This window comes from Bombina bombina, chromosome 2 (genome assembly GCF_027579735.1).
Source record: "Bombina bombina isolate aBomBom1 chromosome 2, aBomBom1.pri, whole genome shotgun sequence".
Taxonomy (NCBI): Eukaryota; Metazoa; Chordata; class Amphibia; order Anura; family Bombinatoridae; genus Bombina; species Bombina bombina.
The window spans coordinates 314270195-314290558 of NC_069500.1; the positions used below are offsets into that span (position 1 = coordinate 314270195).

Here is a 20364-nt window from a genome sequence, read left to right on the forward strand (position 1 = left end):
GCTGGCGCACTGAGAATATCTAGCTATGCTTCACATGCACATGCAGAGAAAATGTTAACACTAAAACAGTGATAACTTTTGCTAGAAGCATTTTTTGACAATACATGTATATTGCAAATATGTTTCTATTCAAAGAAGTAATTCATCTATGTGTATTTAAATTTTAACTAGAATGTCCCTTTAACCTCTATGGGGACCTGAAGCTGAGGAAAGGACCTTAAGAGTTCTGTGGTAGCATGGGGGCTTTATTAACTCTTTAACTGCTTAGCCATCTCCAGGACTTGTAGTGACACTGAGAAAATGCCTGCTGGGACAGGAAAAAGGTATTCTGTTTGCTACATAATGACTGGTTTTCCAGCTAATGTCTAATGATATTTGGTCCATAGAATGTTCTTTTTGCATGCAAGATATTGCGTCTACCTTCCCATTCTTAGACCCTTGGCATAATTCACTTGGAATTAAAAACAAGAGAAGACAAGAGCCCATTTTGCCTGTCGGGGTCCTAGTCTTTTAGCGATGATTACCACTGAGTTACCTTTTGGGAGGCCCCTAACTTTTTTTTGCACCAGGGGCCTTTTTTGAGTAGGTCCGCTACTGATTTGATAAAGTATGTTATTAGTTTCTAAACAGCTTTCAACCTGACCACAATCAGCCATTTTCTTTGATTATCGATTGCATTTTTAAAATGATTGGTTTAGTAAAAAAGGGTCCAATATTAAAGGGACATTAAATACTACACCGAGCTAAATTAGAAGTGCCGCTGGAACCTTTTTTTGCCAAGAGGCAGGGGACTACAAGACCCAGGAGGGTAAGATATGTATACCCAACTAGTAGAACAAAGGTGCAGAAAAGGAAGCGTTCAATGGTTGGCAAATTAGATTGTGCTAAAGGACTACAGGAGGCATGGCCAGTGGGATGCTTAAAATGCAAATGTTCAGAGTGTGGCTGAGTGATGAGGAAGTGTAGCTGTGGCTACTACCAAACAGTACCACTCTATAGTATCCACCATCTTACTCTGCACTGGGGATCAGCTGGATGAGCATTGGGACCATCACACAGATCACTCTGCTCGCTGGATAGAGCAGCACTGATAAAAAATTTCCTTTACTGAGGCAACATGGGATACAAGAAAGTTTCGGGCCCGCTCATTCCTTATTCAATGAATAAGGGCTGAGCAGGCCCAAAACGTAGCTGTTTTTTCTTGTATCCCACTTATATGGAAGGAGCTGCTGACTCCTACATTTTGTGAACATTTGTCAAGCCCTGAAATAAGCTAATGGTGGCAGAAGTGTGAGGACTCTCTTCTGTGCACAGCCTCACACTATAGGGCTCTATAAGCTAACCTATCACAGGGGTATTAAACTGCATAATGAGTTAACATTATGTCCACAGTCTCTCTCTACATTGGTGCCCTTGATAAATTAAGGTGATCACCTGTAGGGAGAGACTGTGTAAATAATGTTAACACAATATGCAGTCTTTCATTATTAAAAACCTTTCTCATGGGGGGCGGAGCCAGCCGTGCAACTGAGCAGACGTGTTTCTCTACAGCTCCGGCTCTAAGCCGATAAATTTAATGATTATAACGGCTCAGAACTGACTAAATTATGATATGGCTGCAGCTACCACTGTTAACCGTCAAATGGACAATCCAAACCCCAAGGTGATAGCCTAAAGTGCGCTGGACATCGCTCATAAGTGGTAAAGTAAAGCGCTGCTTTAACATTGTTGATATATATCTTTGAATCAAAGCTTTATATACAATTTCAGGTATACTGGACATATTCCGGATCAATCTCCTTTATTAGGAAGTTCCACGCCATCCTATATCCCACAGTACACTTGGGAAATATCTGCTATATCCCTTGGGCATATACATATCTAAGTTTCAAGTATAACTTGTATTGTTTCTAATATTTTTTAATCACCACTTGTTTTTAACTTACTCACTGAGTATTGCATTTAAAACAGATCTTATATGTATTTTATTTCTATCTATTCCCATTTGCTTATCTAATTGTAGCAATAAACTGTTACATAGGGTTTTAAAACCTAGGGAGACGTCCCTGTTTATACTGTTTGATTTTAAGGTTGTATATTGACTTGTATTAAATAATTTTAAATAACACTATTTTGGTGTCTGATACCTTTAGCCTTTGGCGCCCTCTTTTTCTGTAAGCCGTAAAAAGCTTAACATTCTACTTTCACTATATCTTGACACTTTTTAGGGATAGTGTCTCTTAGAGAGGTGCTTGGTATTAGTTCCTAAGCGCACTTCTATTTTCTGTTTATCCTTAATGTGCTATAAAGACAGCTACTTGTGGTCTACTGTATTATGTGATTGTGTATGTGCAACAGTGAGTTTTACAGTAAAAGCCCCAAGTGTAGAGCTCCAATTCTATATGTTTATAGACTAATTCAAGCTGTTCCCTGGAAATTCTGTTTGTGCCATGCTATGTTTTTTTTTATTTTCACTGGGGCACTAATAGACACTGAATGTAATGCTACCTAGCTGTATTTCTGTCTATGCTTGAATGGGGCCAGCTTATCATCCCTCTAGTTATTTATTTTATTACATTATATGTACAGGCTACTCATTGTTTGCATATATGGTGAGATTACCAGAATTTAAACATTTCATCACATAATTCTTCTAAGTTTACAGACCCCCATGCTTCATGTATGGGCATTGTGCTTAGAGGAAGTTTGTGTGCATGTCTTCTCGCTGCCAGCGGCTGGGGCGGTGTGATGATTGTGCCCAACAAATATATGGCTCTATAGAATAGTCTTAGATATAACTTTTCCCCACAATGCCTGTTATTGAACATAAATAATGTTCTAATTGTTCACTTTGTGCTAAGGTTATAGATTTGATCTCGATTACCTATCTGCATTTGTTGTGTAACCATGGCATACTCCTGTGCTATCAATATTATTCATATTTGTATATACATACAGGAGAGCTGTAGCCGTACTGCTAACTAATACCTACCCTATGCTATGATCTCAGTCTCTTCAGGATGTCCTTTTTTCTGGCGATACTTTGGGCATAGCTACCCTGTGAGGCATAATTTTAATTCAAGACCTATGATACGCTTCTGACGCAGGCTGGCCCTGCATTAACATTGCCATTATTTCAGGTCTACTCACTTGCAATACCCTTAATGCAACATTACTCTAGTTTAGAGTTAATTTATCTCTACTTTCCCCATAGCCATTCATATGCTTATAAGACCTTACACAGAGACATAATGAGCCCTCATCTACCTCGTTCAAGCAATCAACTACAGTAGCTGACCCATTTGCAATCTCTTACAGATGCAATTGATTGACATACCTAGAAATTACTCAGATGTTTTATCGGCTTCTCATGTATATCTTACCACCTCCTACCCCCCACCCCATATAATAAACCTCCTTTTACAGGAGGGTTAAATACGCGGTTTCTCTTGCACATACCGCACCCTATTTCCCTTCTTTACTAGCAAAATCTTGCAGTTTATCAAGATATTTAGAATGTTCCGAAACATAACAAAGTTTGAAGATGTAGCTTGAATATTCCTAAATGTTTCAGAAGCTTATATCAGTTGAAAAATGTATTCTAATTTGCCATAGGTTCAAGAGAGACCATTTTTATCACTCTATTTCCTCTAGACATCATTTTAGATGACAGGAGTCCAAAAGTGGCTTCTTTTATTAGGAGAGGAAAATACTATAAAGTAGAAAATGAGGTTTCAGTTTTGCATGTTACATTTAAATATAGAGATGTTGCTTTGGGTTTTCTCATGACAAATCTTTACCTGCATGTGACTATGGCATAGTTTTGAACTCCTAAGTAATGTCATAGTTTAAAAGAATGTTTCTGAATACCTATGTACATGTTTATTTGATGATGTTTTGTCAATAACTTCAATAAAAAAACCTATTTTTACAACCTTTCTCACAATTTATGTGTCACTGTTTACTCATCCCAAATGCCACTCCCTGCCTTCTCTTTTCCCTCCTATCCACTTCTCCCTAACTTCCGTCCCTCCCTTCCCTCCTTTGACTTCCTCCATCCTCTCCTTCACTCCCTTCCCTCCTCTCTGTCCATTCCTTCCTTCCCTCCTCTCTTCTTCCTCCCTCTCTCCCTTCCTCCCTCCCTCCCTCCCTCCATCTCTTCCTTCTCTCCCTCCTCTCCTTCCCTTATTTCCATTATCTGCCATCTCTCCCTTCTCTCTCTCTCCCTCCTTCCCCTCCTCTCCTATCATTTACTTTGGAAATTCCGTAAAAAAGTAATGTTACACCCTAACCCCGACCAAAAAATATGTCCAAAATTGGCTTAAAACCTGGGGACATGGGCAGCACAAAATCTAAATACAACACTGTCATAAAAATTAAGCTACAGTGTTTCCATTTAAAAACATTACAGTTTCCCTTATATAATATGGGATAAAAAATACAGGTTAAAAAGAAGGTAAATATTTCTGAGAAAACTGCTATTTTATTTTCAGATAGACATGTACTTTGGACACCATGGTGAGAAAATGCTGGAAAGTTTTTGTAAATGGCAACTTGAAGAATTTGGAAAGAAGAATGATATTCATTTGGAAATGTCAACAAGCTGGGGGGATGAATATTCAGCAGTAGATGCTGCAATTCTTATAACAAGGTAGGCTTTCATTAGCATCTTCCCTGCTGAGTTACTTTACACTCCTGTGTGTTTATTGCATCAAATATTAGTTTCAGAGTTTTTTCTGTGAGTTACACACGACATGCTTATATAGTTTATTTCAGAAGATTTGTACTGTTTGTCCTTTAAATTTTTATCCAATTTCAACATAAGCGTCAAACTACAAACCATTATTAAAATGTGCTTATGTTTTTTTAGGGGGGATAGGTGCTGTAGTGAGGGGGTTAGGGGCTGTAATGAGGGGTTAGGGGCTGTAGTGAGGGGATAGGGGCTGTATTTGGGGATAGGGGCTGTAGTGAGGGAATATGGGCTGTGGTGGGGGAATAGGGGCTGTAGTGAGGGGATACGGGCTAAAGTGAGGGGATAGTTGCTGTAGTGGGGGAATATTGGCTGCAGTGAGGGGAATAGGGGTTGTAGTGAGGGGATATGAGCTGTATTGCGGGATAGGGGCTGTAGTGGGGGAATATGGGCTGTAGTGGGGGAATATGGGCTGTAGTAGGAGGAATATGGGCTGTAGTGAGGGGATAGGGACTGTAGTGGGGGAACAGTAAGTACATTTATTTCCAGCTTTTCCAAGCACAAATGGAATAAGTAACTGAGGGGAAAGGGACTGTAGTGAGAGTACAGAGGCTGTTGTAGTGGGGGAAGAGTAAGTACATTTATTTCCAAACAATAGAATGAGTAACTCAGTTCTGTAGAAAGAATGTGATGACCTGTAGGCTAGAGGTCGGCTGCAGAAACCCCTCTGGTAATCTGCTCCATCTCTGACTGATAATTGGCCAATAAATTTTAATTTATGGCAAAATTAGTTCTTAGCCCTGTGGTCAAAATGTTTATTAGCAGATAATTTTTATTTATTGTTTTTTTAAATACTTTTTAATCTAATTGAAAATGATATTGCTTGTGAGGCCATTGATTAATGTGTATATGGCACAACAATAGGGTGTTGACTTCATAACTGCGGTAATGTTACTTATTAACAGGCGGGGAAGCAGGACTTCACTTGACAAACAAAGAGCAGGTTACATGTACGTATGTATACACACACAGACACATGTACCTACATACACCCACAAATGCACACACATAAACATGTAACTACATACACCCACAAATGCACACACATGCAAAGACATGTACCTAAATACACACACAAATACACACACATAAAAACACATGTTCCTACATACACCCACAAATGCACACACATACAAACCCATATACCTACATACAAACACATGTACCTACATACACACATGTACCGACATACACACACATACACACACACATGTACCTACATACAAATACATGTACCTACATACACCCACAAACGAACAAACATATCACACATGTACCTACATAAACTCACAAATGCAAACAAATAGACCCATATACACATACATGTACAAATGCATGCACTAATATGCAGACACACATACGCACACACAAAAACACTAATGTACACACACAAAAACACTAATGTATGCACACACAAATACAAATGCATGCAAATACATGTACCCATACAAACATTTGTATACACACACAAGTTCACACACATTCACACATCTTATGTACCCAGATATACACACACATGTACACTAGGGTTGCCACCTCGGCCATGTTTTCCTGGACACTTATGAGTTACACATGCTGTAGGGTTTGTAGGGAGGAACACAATACATGTTCCTCCCTGCTTACCCTGCAGCATGTGTAACAGGTAAGTGTGTCCAGGAAAACATGGCCGAGGTGGCAACCCTAATGTACACACACGCACAAAACCCCATGCAGCATAAGATACCGGGTAAATGCCAGCACAGTCTTAGCTATATATCTAAAGAGCCAAACAAAACGATCTGTATAAATGTGGCATGTAATCTTATTCTGCTAAAGAAGAAAGACAAAGAGGGTTTCACTTTTATAAGGATACCCTACTGGTTGAAGAGAAATCTGGGCTCCTTATGTGAGAATGAGTCCATGCAGAATGCCATATTGTGTGACACCCGCAGCTTGTAGATGTGCCAAAAAGGCTGTCAACCTTGCGCTCAACTCATTGCCGAAATGATTAATTCAGTTAGGCGATGGCATTAACCTCTTGAAGAATGGTTGTACAGAAGTACTTGAGGGCTGACACATTAACCACTCTTCTGGTGCTGAGACGGCTAGATTAGGCAGCATTAATTGGTTTAGCAATGCACTCACCTCCAGTTCCACTTCACTCACTAGGTTTTAACTGCATTACTGCATTCACGCAAACAGCTCCTTCTTTCCTGCTCACCAGGAAATGTTTCAAAGTGTTGCCATGGTAATCCGCAGTAACTAGCTGATTTAAAATTGTCAGGGCGCACAAGCAGGGCCGGACTGGGCATAATATGCAGCCCTGGAAATATTAAAGACCAGCCCTATAGTTTGTTGAGTACACACACATACATATATACACACACACATATATATATATATATATATACAAGGAGCGAGGGTGCTGAATGAGGATTAGGAACAGCAAGTAAGAGACAGCACTCTCTGATCTTAGTTACAGCAAACAATGTAGTTTATTCAGTGACACAAATATAGAAATACACGACACACACATGCTATACTATACACATATGTTTTTTAAAAATAGTGTTTTTTTTCCCCCATCTTCTATGTTTTTATGTTTTTGGTAAGCTAAACCACTGCAAATCTGAAATAATTTACTTTTAATGTGTATATATAATAAGGAGCGTTATCAAATACTATTAATACAATTTTTATATATATATAAATAACAAGAGTATTGCATTGAGCAATAATATTTTTTATTGAGCTTTTCGGAAGAGTTCCTTCCTTTATCAAGTCTGAAGCAATACTATATATAGCAATATATATATATTACTACACACTTATTTTATTTAGTCTGACTCTTATACTTCTAATATAAGCTTCACACAAACTTGCATACTAATTTTTAGTAGACCAGTGTTCTTTGAAATTGAAAGTTGTAAATCACTATTTGTGTTATTGGAGTGGCAACCCCTCTCACGTAACCTTCTTCCCTGCAAATCTATCTAAGATAACAAGATAGCTTGCAGAGCACACATTTAACCCCATAGCTGACAAAAAGGGCTACTTTGCACTGCTTGTGAATAAGCTACAGTCCTTTTGGCAGATTTTGGCAGATAAGGAGTTAAAATGTGCTAATTTTTTTCTAAGCAGCCCGTTCAGAGGAAAGCAGAATTGACTGTCATAGATCACAGTCACAAAAAAGATAAACTGCAGTACCTTTTACTGTCTACCCCTGTCCCTGGTCTAACTTACTTGTGTGCTTTATTTCTGCACCACAGCAGAGGACACAGCTGCAATCGGCAAAGAAAGCTGCTCCTCCCACCACATCCATCCTTCTCACTCTAAAATCCCACATGAAGTACAGTAGCAATACAGTATGCAAACTTGGCCCTGCGCATCAGCGCACAGCAGGCTCCCAATCCATTACTTTGCACAGGCAGATGAAGGAGGTCTCTGCGAGGTGGGAGGGCAAACTGGGGGGGAGAGTAAACTTGGGGGGGAATGCCCCCCTTTGCACCCCTGTAGTGACGCCACTGGTATTTTCTGGATTGCCTTGGGCAAGAGCAGGATGATAGACATAGATACTTACCAGCTGATTATTTCCCTTGTGCTCTAGTGCTCTAGTTCAGATAACCTGAAAATCAATAATAAAAGGACCAGTAGATTTGCATAAACAACAAATGCATGATAATAAGACAATCCAATAACACTTAGGGCACGATTACATATATGGCGCAGGTTTCGGCACAAGTGTGGGAACCAGTGCCGCCAGTAATTTCACCTTGCACATCGGGGTATTTCATATACTGTGCCGTTAGATGCTAAACTGGCGTAAGTAGGACAAACTGGTGATCTTCTGGAATGTGCGCAAATACACATTTTAGTCTTCGCAAGTAACTTAAGCCAGTATTTTTTCCACGGAAAGTGTAAATAAAGAGTAATTTTATGCAAATTAGGCTAACACTCATAAAAATGGACAGATTTCAAATAAAAATGTGACACGCAATTACGCTATTCAAAATTCATATATAAACCCATGCGCAGCCGCCATTTTCTTCAGTGTGTTTGGATTGTTCGTTGAGCTACAACATACCACACTGGAGTGGAGGATTAGTGAGAATAGAGAGAGAGGCGCAAACAGAGGAGTGAGTTAGGTCGCATTGTTGTTTCATTAAGCTTGTACACTTACACATATTTTTACATATTGCACACATATTTTGCATACATACATATACAAAATACACCACACTTTTTTTCTAACATCTCACACATTTTATTTGATTTTTACAGTTTGATAGGCTGAGTGTTTGGTTGTGATTGTGTTTGATTGAACTGGTAGTGACTGTGAGTGTGTGTAGTGTGATTTAGTGTGACGATGGCAGGGAGAGGAAGGGAGGAGGGGAGAGGAGTAGCAGGGAGAGGAGTATTGGAGAGGACAGGAGGAGCAGTGGGCCCCCCATCAGGGAGTAAGTGGAGTGGGGAGATGGAGAGCTAGAAGGGATGATGGGAGGGGAGATGCCCGCGAGCCCCAGAGAGAAGGCACATCTAGGAGAGGGACAGAGGGTGCACATGGGAACAGAAGGGGGGAGGAGGAAGAGGATAGTGAGGAACCCACACCAGGGACATCACAGGGAGGAAGCCAAGTGTCCATGGAGGATGAGAGGCTGAGAAGTTCAAACTTCTTATTTAATAAAAATGTTGCCCTTGTCCAGGCAATCATGGACAATTACAGTGCCCTCTTCGGGCAGGAGAAGGGCAAAAGCATTGCTAGAAAGCAAAAAACTGCATGGTTGGTGGTAGAGGATGCCGTCAACAGTGTGGCCCCGCAGAGGAGGATTGTTGAGGGCCTGAAAAAGCGGTGGAATGACTGCAAGAGATGGGTTAAAGAAAAGATGGGACAGGAAGCTATGCACCAGAGGGAAACAGGTGGTGGTCCATCCCTGGATATTGAGTATAACACCTGGCAGGAGATGATGAGCAGGTCCCTGAGTATCACAGCAGTCCGTGGACTTCCAGGGGCTCGTGACTCAGGGGCTGCAACCACAGCACATCATGCTGGTAAGTAACATCCCACACACCAGTATTATATGTATTTGAGATATAACATCCTTTAATATCATACATTCATGTACACAATGAGGAGCATGGTATTTGGCCTACTAACAAAAACATCTACAATTATATTTGACATTACTGCTACTTAAAGGGACATTAAACCCAAACATTTTCTTTCATGATTCAGATAGAGAAAACAATTTTTAACAACATTCCAATTTACTTCTATTATCTAATTTGCTTAATTCTTTAAATATCCTTTGCTGAGGAAATAGCAATGCACATGGGTGAGCCAATCACACGAGGCATCTGTGTGCAGCCACCAATCAGAAGCTACTGAGCCTATCTAGATATGCTTTCCAGCAAGGAATATAAAAAAAGTGAAGCAAATTAGATAATAGAAGTAAATTAGAAAGTTGTTTAAAATTGCATGTTCTTTCTAAATCATGAAAGAAAAAATGTGGGTTTCATGTCCCTTTAACACAATGCAATTCATGATATGAGGTGGAATAGTGCAATACTAACATGTCTCAGAATAACACAGGACACATGCTATAGAGTTTGACATGAGAATCAGTATAGGCCCTAGCATGTATCAATGTATATTGTATGCCCATGTGGACATATATCTGACTGTACTAATCCCTCTTATCCTTTGACTCCTTCACAGAACCTCCTGCCACGAGGATACTAACATCCATGCCACCACCACCACCACCAGTCTTCAAGCAACCGCAAGAATGGTATGCTCCCAGGCATGAGCATGGTTGGATGGCTTCAGTTGAGGACTTGGCAGTGATGCCACCAACATTGCCATATGACCCCTGGCAAGATTCCTGGCTAGAGGAATATCCTCCCTTTGGCTTTGAGGGGGAGCCAAGACAGCCACAAAGGGTCCATGTATTTACCCCCCCACAACACAATCTCATGGCAGTCAGGGATTTTACCCACAAACAATGTCACAGGAAGTGCCAATTGGACAGGCTGAGTCATCACACACTGGTCATCAGTGGGACTATCAACCAAACCATGAGAGCTCCACCATCATCAGCAATTGGACGAGCTCCACCTTCATCAGCAATTGGACAAGCTCCTCCATCGGCAGATGGAAATATAGTAGAATCTACAGCTGCACTTCAAGCACCATCAGATGCAGGTGACCCTGCCCCACATGAACCATCAGTTGAAGCTGGCCCTGCCCCACATGAACCATCAGTTGAAGCTGGCCCTGCCCCACACGAACCATCAGTTGCAGGTGACCCTGCCCCACATGAACCAGCAGTTGAAGCTGACCCTGCACCTCCAGCAACAGCAGATGCAGGTGACCCTGCCCCACAAATACCTAGAAGCCCTGCTGCTCAAGAGCCTGTGGATGCATTGTATTCTCCCCTGGGTGACGAATACATTGCACTCCAGAGGAGGCTTAACAAGCACCAAGAGCATACAAAGAGGCCAAGAGAGTTTCAAGAGAGGTTCTTCAGGAACCATGAAAGGTTCATCAGGAGCCAAGAGAGGATACAACAACGTAGCATACGTTATGCTACAGAGGGACATGGCAGCATCGTTAAGTGCAAGTGTTCATAACCAGTCACAGATAATGCAAATTCTGTCTGATATGCAGATGCAAATGGACAATAGATGGAGAGAACAAAATCAACTCTTGGGTGTGTTGGTTGAGCACTTTACACACCAGCAGGACACTGCCTCCAGCCTATCATCTGTGGCCAGCACACCAGCAGAAACATCAGAATCTTCTCAAACCAGGAGAACAAGGAAATCCACTACAGTCACCTCAGCTCCCTCATCCAAGAAGCAAAAAAATAAATAAATATTCTTATAGCTCACCATAAATCTTGTCCTCTGTTATTTACCATATAATTGTCATCCACACCCATGTGAGGTGTGTTTTGGTACACTAATATTGTTAAAACATATAATATAACCTGTGTGGAAATGGCCATAAAAACAGGTAATATTATCATGTTTATGACATATTCTTGTACTATAATTCACATCCACAATAGTTGTTTATGAAGGGTACATATAGTAATATTCACGTCTAAGATGTAAATCAATGTATCTCACATCCAATATAAATTGACACATGGGTATATATAATAGTGATGTTACTGATAGGGTGTGCATTATCAGGTGTTTTAAGGCTGCAGGTGAGAGGTTGTGTTGTCTGTGATTGGTTTGACACAATTTCAAAGAGGTGGCCTTCAAGAAGGTCTTAGACATTATCATATGAGCCATCCTAGGTTTAGCTTTCAACTAAGAATACCAAGAGAACAAAGCAAGTGTTAGAATTAAATCTGAAAATAGTTTGAAATTACATGCCCTATTTGAAACAAGAAGGTTTTCTTTGGACTTGACTGTCCCTTTATATATTTTGGTATCAAAGCCAAGCTGTGTTAACATTAGAATAAATTATACTCCAGTGGGTTCTAAAGAGATGAAGGTAATACAATTATGAATTCCCATTGTTCTCTCCTCCAAGTATTGATGATTGTTTTGAGAACAAATTTAAAGTAAATAATCAAGTATATGTCCACAATGTGATAAAGTAATGAGATTTGATTCTACCTACAGGCTCAATCCATTTGATTATGTTGTGGCTTCAAAGAACAAAATCAGCTATTTCAAATATACAAATAAACCTTAAAAAAACAATATCATAGTATACTGTCCCTTTAACCTTGAGATGCTGCTTAAATGTATGTGTTTGTTAAGGCTTCCAGGGAGTTACGTTGCTTTTTTAGTCAGTGCAAGGGTTGCTGCACCTGCAATATGCGGCGAGATGAGAATGGAGTAGATTTTCTGAATTCTGCGTGCGTAGGTGCTTACGCTGTATATTGGATACCAAATTGCGCGGCTGTTCTATGTTAGTCTATGGGGATAAAAATTACAGCCAAAAGGTGAAATATACGTGCATAACTTGTATGCTACGCCGTATATGTAATACCAAAATCGCATAAAATCCGGCGGCGGCGGCTTTTGCGGGCGACACCGCATATGTAATGGGGCTCTTAGTCTGAACTTCAAATGAGTAGTACATTTTTTTTCTGGCAAATTTCAAAGTTATGTCTAGTTCCACTTCCTTTGTATCATGTGACAACCATCAGCCAATCATAAATGCATATGCGTATAAACTGTGAATTCTTGCACATGCTCAGTAGGAGCTGGTGACTCAAAAAGTGTAAATATAAAAAGACTGTGCACATTTTTTTAACGGAAGTAAAGTGGAAAGTTGCTTAAAATTGCATGCTCTGTCTGAATCATGTAAGTTTAATTTTGACTTGAGTGTCCCTTTAAGCTTAGGTTTAGGAAAACCTGTGTAAACATAGCAAGCAGAAATCCAAATAGGATGTAGAAGAGAAAAGCAATAAAATGTAAATTTTCAATTGTTTTAAGTATTGGGCTTTGGTTTACATAGATAAAATAAAGAAGCATATGTGCATACAGAAAGTGATAAACTAAGGCATATATGTGTGTACAGATGTATTTATACGTGTATATATGTATTTATTGACATTTATACACATAAAAAACATAAATACATATGTATACATATATAAGTGCATAGGAGCCCTTTGCAGTCCAGAAGCTGAAAACATGTAAAATCATATTTATGCAATGGTCATATTCAATAAAGTTTTTTTACTGTGTATTTACTGTAAATATTTCACATTGCAATGTTCTTCACGTAGGGGATTATGTTCTAAGTATTTGCAATTAACAGATTAAATAAAAGTAATTGAAATAGCTCAACACAATGAATGCTTCAAGTAGTTCCACCAAATTCAACTGAAAATGCAACTTTTAATGAGTTCTGCACTCTCAAAATTATTCAACTCCTTCATGGCAATCATCTTTAGTGCTTAGTAGAGCACCCTTTTGATGTTATAACCTGCTGCAAACAAGATGCATAGCCAGACACCAGCTTCTGGCAGCATTCGTGAGTAATCTTAGCCCATTCTTCATGAACATTGGCCTCCAGTTCAGTAATATTCTTGGGTTACATGCTGCAACCACCTTATTCAAATCCCACCAGATATTTTCTATGAGTTCAAATGTGACAGTCAACAAACCCCTAGCCAGTTCAGGTATTTCATGTGTTCTAGCTTCAAGCTCACCTGGAGCAACTACTGAAGCCCTTGATTAGTTGCATCAGGTGTGCTTGAGGCAGCACCCATTTCTTTCCTAAGATATGGTGAGTCCACAAAGTCATCAATTACTAGTGGGAATATCTCTCCTGTCCAGCAAGAGGCGGCAAAGAGCAGCACAGCAAAGCTGTTAAATATCACTCCCCTTCCCATAATCCCCAGTCATTCTCTTTGCCTTTGTCAATGGAGGAGGTGAGGTTTTGGTGCCTGCAGAAGTGAAATCCTTTATGTGGATAGTTTTCCCTGCAAGCAAGGATTTGGGTATAACTGTAATCCACGTCAATCTCTGCTGCAGAGTATTAGTGGCTTTTAAGCAGTTAGAAAGTTATAAGATGGTGCTTACTTTGTTTCCTAACATATTGCTGCCCTAAGTATAGAAAGCCAGAGTTGGTTACTCTGTTCTTTCTTTTTTCCACAAGTCTCTGTGAGGAGTTTATGTCCTTTCATGCCTTGTGAGCCGTCTTCCTGCCGGAAAGCTAGATTGCAGTTAAGTGCGTTTTTGTCTTCTAGGTTTTGGGTGACTTTGCACTTTAGAAGATTAATTATTTATATTCTGCAGTTTTTCTTTATGTGATTTAGTAATCCTTTTAAAAGGATTCGATAGGCAATTTGCAGGCACTATGGGATTTTGGGATTGCACAATGGGACCGGGTGCTGCTAGTTTTTTATTTTTGGCAAATGTTTGTTTTGTTTATGTAGTAACGGTTGTTGCCATGGGGCCTATCTATCAAGCTCCGTATGGAGCTTGAAGCCCCGTGTTTCTGGCGAGCCTTCAGACTCACCAGAAACATCAGTTATGAAGCAGTGGTCTAAAGACCGCTGCTCCATAACCTGTCCGCCTGCTCTGAGGAGATGGACAGAGATTGCCGCAATTCAACCCGATTGAATACGATCAGGTTGATTGACACCCCACTGCTAGCGAATCTGCAGGGAGTGGGATTGCACCAGCAGTACAAAAGAGCTGCTGGTGCAGTGCTGAATGCGGAGAGCGTATTGCTCTCCGCATTCAACAAGGTCTGTCGGACATGATCCCCAATGTCGGATCATGTCCGACAGACCTTTTATAAATAGGGGCCTATGTCTTTTTCAAATTGCGCTCCTTTTTTCTTGTCTGCGCTTTTCTGGATGTGCTGGCCATGTGATTCTTGTGTTTCAGTTATACTGGACGAATCTGGGTCTCTGTGTTGTTGCTGCAGTCTGTCTCAATGTATCTGCAGTTGCGTGTGAGTCTCTGTGTCCTCTTCAAGTCTCCTGGAGTTGCGGTAGGCATCTCAGTGCTGCTGAGGTGTAGAGGTTGTCAAGCTTTAGTTTTTTTGATAACTTTTTGTTTTTAGGTTTCTCTTAAAGTGACAGCTGTCCTTTATTCAAATTTAATTTTTTTTCTTAGCTATGGACATGGATAATGATCATATTGTTTTTAATAAATGTTTATTATGTTTAGAGGCGCAAATTGTTTCTCCTTTGCAATTTTGTACTACTTGTTTAACTAGAACGCTTCAATGTAAAGAAAAATTATTGTCTTATGAGCCTAATGTCTCTCAGGATGATGTTGTTCAGGCACTACCATAGCCTTCTCCTCAAACGTCCCAAGCCTCTATGACATCACATGCAGTGCCCTGTGGTTCTTCTCAACCTCCTGGTGGGGTATATTTGCCTGCAGATTTCGCCGCACAGATATCTTCTGCAGGATCTGCAGCTTTATCTGCTTTTCCTGTTTTAGGAAAACGCAAGAGGAAAACTAAACACTTAATAGATTGTAAAGTGCCTAATTCAGCAGCTAATATACAGGTCGATCTTCCTCATAACTCTAGGGAGGATGTTACCTCAGTTCCTTCGGAGGGTGAAATCTCTGATTCTGATAGTGTTAATCTTTTGTCTGAGGTGGAAGAAGTAAGCTTTAGATTTAAGCTTGAACACCTTCATGTTTTATTAAAGGAGGTTTTGGCTACTTTGGATGAAGTTGACTCTCCTGTTGCAGTTAACCCTAAGAAATCTAGTAAGCTTAATAGATTCTATGATGTCTTTTTCTCTATGGAAGTGTTTCCTGTTCCAGATCGTGTGACGGAGATTATTGTACAGGAATGAGAAAACCAGGAATTCCTTTCTCCCGTCTTCAGTTTTTAAGAAGATGTTTCCTTTTGCTGAATCCATTATGGATTCTTGGCGCATAGTGCCTACAGAAGAAGGGGCTATTTCTTCTTTGGCTAAGAGAACTACGATCCCTATAGAGGAAAGTTGCTCTTTAAAGGATCCAATGGATAAGAAGCTGGAGGTATATTTGAAGAAGATGTATGTGCATCAGGGTCTTCAAAGGCAACCTGCAGTTTGTATTGCCACAGTAACAAGTGCAGCATCTTATTGGTGCAATGCTTTGTCTGAATCTATTTTAGAGGAAACTTTGTTGGAGGAAATTCAGGATAGGATTAAGACTTGTAAGCTAGCCAATTCTTTCATTTCTGATGCTAACATGCAAGTTATTAATTTGGGGGCCAAGCTGTCTGGTTTCTCTGTCTTGGCTCACAGGGCTTTATGGCTTAAGTTTTGGTTAGATGATGTTTCCTCCAAGTCTAAGCTTTTGGCGCTTCCTTAAAAGGGTAAGACTTTGTTTGGGCCTGGACTGGCAGAAATTATTTCTGATTTTACCAGTGGAAAGCGATGTTTTCTACCACAAGACAAGAAGATTAGATTTAAGGGACATCAGAGTAATTTTCGTTCCTTTTATAATTTTAAAGGTCAAAAGCCGGCCTCTTCTGCTTCTAAACAGGAACAATCCAAGTCCTCTTGGAGACCCAGTCAGTCATGAAACAAGGGGAAGCAATCTAAAAAACCCTCAGCTGAATCTAAGTCAGCATGATGGGTCGGCCCTCGGTCCAGAGTCAGATCAAGTGGGGGACAGACTTTCCCTTTTTTATTGGGAGTGGTTACGAGATTTCCCAGATCCTTGGGCTATGGACATTGTTTCTCAGGGTTACAAGATATAATTTTCTCTGGTCTGCAGATCAGGTAAAAAAGAAAGGCATTCTTGAACTGCGTTCAAGATCTTTTCTCTCTGGGAGTAATTGTTCCAGTTCCAGTAAAGGAACAGGGTCTAGGATTATATTCAAATCTGTTAGTGGTTCCCAAAAAATAGGGAACTTTGCATCCCATTTTAGACCTAAAGTGTCTCAAAAAGTTTCTCATGGTGCCATCATTCAAAATGAAGACCATTCGGTCCATTTTTCCTTTGGTCCAAGAAGGTCAGTTCATGATGACCATAGACCTGAAGGACGCATATCTTCATGTCCCTATTCACAGGGATCATCACAAATTTCTGAGATTCGCTTTTCTAGACAAACATTTTCAGTTTGTGGCTCTTCTGTTTGGCCTTGCTACAGCTCCCAGAATTTTTTCCAAGGTTTTGGGAGCTCTCTTGGCAGTGATCAGGTGTCAGGGAATTGAAGTGGTGCCTTACTTAGACGACATTTTGGTTCAGGCACCATCTTTTCAACAAGCAAGCTCCCATACAGTTGTCTTTTCTATGTTCCCATGGATGGAAAGTGAATCTGGGAAAGAGTTCCCTTGTTCCAGCTACAAGAGTGGTGTTCTTAGGGAATATAATAGATTCCCTATCTATGAAGATTTTTCTGATGGAGGCCAGGAAATCCAAAATTCTCTCTGCTTGTCTCTCTCTTAAGTCTACTGTTCGGCCATCTGTAGCCCAATGTATGGAAGTAAATGGGTTGATGGTCACTTCCATGGACATCATTCCCTTTGCTCGATTCCATTTGAGAGCTCTGCAAGTATGCATGCTCAGCCAATGGTACTGAAACCATTTGGATCTGTCCCAGAGGGTAGATCTAGATGTGTTAACAAGAGACTCTCTTCCGTGGTGGTTTTCTCAGGAACATCTGTCTCAGGGCACATGTTTCCGGAGACCTTCTTGGGTGATCGTGACCATGAATGCCAGCCTGCTAGGCTGGGGAACAGTCTGGGACTTGTTAAAGGTGCATGGATTATGGACTCGGGAGGAGTCTGCACTCCCCATAAACATCTTGGAGTTGAGAGCGCTTTACAATTCTTTGATAACTTGGCCTCAGCTAGCTTTATATATTGGCAGATAGAGGCGCTGGTTCTAAGGGATCTCCAATTCACAATTTTCCCAGAAGAATTCTGTCTGTATCTGTGTTCAAAGAATATCACATTGGCATAGTATGTCTGAGCACCTTAATACATAAGTGCAGTATACTCAGAATAATTTCAGACAAACGGCTCCACAGGTAATTTCACAATCTTCCCAAAGAGGGGTTCTGTCTGTATCTGTGTTCAAAAAATATCACATTGACATAGTATGTCTGTGCACCTTAATATATAAGTGCAGTATACTCACAGAATGATATCAGGCAAATAGCTCCACAGGTGATTTCACAAAAAAACAGCAGGTGATTTCACAAAAAACAACGATCAGGCTGGCTTTTTTTAAAATAACTTGGCCTCAGTTAGCTTTACGGAAAAAATCTGACAGCGCTCAACCTGCTTCCTCACAGCTCCTGGATAAAAGGGTATCTAGCTTACCCTGATAAGATTACAAAGAATTAACAAAACAATCCGAGAGCGCCAACTAGAGGCAAAGGAAGATTCTAACACGAAAGTGAATAACAGTCAAAAACATTTATTTGAACATATATTAAAACCATGGATCCATGTAACATATACGAAAATGAGATGCAGTGAACATGTAGTTAAAAATACATAATCAGGTCAGTGGAAAATACAATAAAAAATACAGTAAAAAATACAATAAAAATACAATAAAAATACAATAAAAATACAATATTCCACAAATTAATATCACCAATTACGGGGATATATAAAATAAGAGTCACATTAAATGATCTCTTAGAAAGAACAAAAAGTTTCTAAAAGAGTTTTTTAGAAAATTGTCCAAAGGAATTGTGGTGCAATTCTTAGTTGTAGCTAATGAGTCTAGAAATCCAGTGGAAAAAACAGTGATGAAAAATCAAGTATTGATGAAAAATCAAGTGAAAAATAATATATATAAAATCCAATTGAAATAATCCAAGTGTATATATAAAAGTGTAATATGAACGGGGGATCCCCCTAACACTAGTGGTAAGTGTAAAAATTGTGTAAAATTGTGTGAAAGTGTAAAAATAGTAAAAATATAAGTGATAAAAATGAGAATGAAATCCAAGTGATATTTAGTAAGAAAAAATATATTAGTGAATGATCCTCCTTATGAATTTCTCCATATGAGTGATGGTAATGGACTTTTATGTGCTAGATGACTTTACTTGATCTTTGCAATGTGAACTTCGATTATCCCTGTAATTTAAAAAAACAACAACATAGTGCAATAACGTTTTAACATATGAAAAGATATGAAATAATGCTCACCAATTTTGTCAACGCGTTTCGGCCTCTATAAAAGGCCTTTCTCAAGACTAACTAAAGGTGAGTATTGGTGGCTCTATTTATATATATCAACAGCCAATGAATTATCTTCGTTTTGGCGCCAAAAAACGGGTTTGGCGCCAAAAAAACGGAAGTTCTATTACTCTTATACTTCTGTTTTTGGGTAATGTATTTGCATGCCTAATTGATCAGTATATCCTTTATTGATCAATATTGTTCCATTCTGTCATTCTAGATCTTTGGAAATGTATATTGCCGATCGCTCAGTTTGTAAACTCGTGAGCGTCGGACCGGAAGTGACGTCATGTTTGTTTACTTCCGGTTATTCGTACTTCCGGTTACATTATTTCTGTGGCAGTTTGGCAAATAAATTCATGAGCATCGGACCGGACGTCATGTTTGTTTACTTCCGGTTATTTGTACTTCCGGTTACATTATTTCTATGGCAGTTTGGCAAATGACGTTAATCGTAATGGGGGCATTAATGCTATATATGGAGCTCCCACATAAACAAATTAGGCAAATGTAAGCTCCATATGAGGTGGTCATATTTGGGGTATATAAATAATAAATAATATGAGCAATATTCGAAATACAGTGGGTAACATTCTTAAATACTTAAACATAACACATAATAAAATGACAATCCCAAAATAATCTTACAGTTAGTAACAATTTTAAAAATTTCAGGATTAAAAGAAGTTTAAAATTACTGTAAAAATGATAAACTAGAGTCATAAAATTATAAATTATGATTATAATGTAAATTGGTAAAAATGATAGACTATGGTCATAGGATGTATAAAGTGCATAAATAAGGCCCGGGGACATCTATTAAAAAGGAGATATAATAGGGGGATACAATGGGTGTACATTCAATAAAGGTACATATAGTAATGGTATCCATAATACAAAAAAGGTTATCTGGAGATTCATAAGTATCTAAAATCGTCTTCTCTCAGAACAGACTAAAATAAGGCTAAAAATGGGACTTAAAAATGGGATGTAGGT

General features: G+C 39.5%; 2 protein-coding genes across 2 annotated transcripts in view; both read left to right on the top strand.

The window, feature by feature from the left end:
• The window catches only part of ADAMTS19 (ADAM metallopeptidase with thrombospondin type 1 motif 19), a 574573-nt gene that overhangs the window by 106572 nt on the left and 447637 nt on the right, over positions 1–20364 (top strand). The window contains exon 6 of the mRNA XM_053701647.1: positions 4494–4651. Coding sequence (XP_053557622.1) covers positions 4494–4651 — 158 coding nt within the window. The remainder of the gene's footprint in view (positions 1–4493; positions 4652–20364) is intronic.
• Positions 9437–11626, top strand: LOC128648784 (uncharacterized). Its single transcript, XM_053701648.1, has 2 exons — positions 9437–9778; positions 10446–11626. Exons 1-2 carry the CDS (start codon positions 9439–9441, stop codon positions 11357–11359), a joined length of 1254 nt encoding a protein of 417 aa, XP_053557623.1. The 5' UTR covers positions 9437–9438; the 3' UTR covers positions 11360–11626.

What these genes read in the sequence shown, in the direction of transcription:
- LOC128648784 (XM_053701648.1), top strand. Translation starts at nt 9,439, where the DNA reads ATGGACAATTACAGTGCCCTCTTCGGGCAGGAGAAGGGCAAAAGCATT. An exon ending in AACCACAGCACATCATGCTG is followed by an intron (nt 9,779 to 10,445) that starts GTAAGTAACATC and finishes ACTCCTTCACAG; the next exon opens with AACCTCCTGCCACGAGGATA.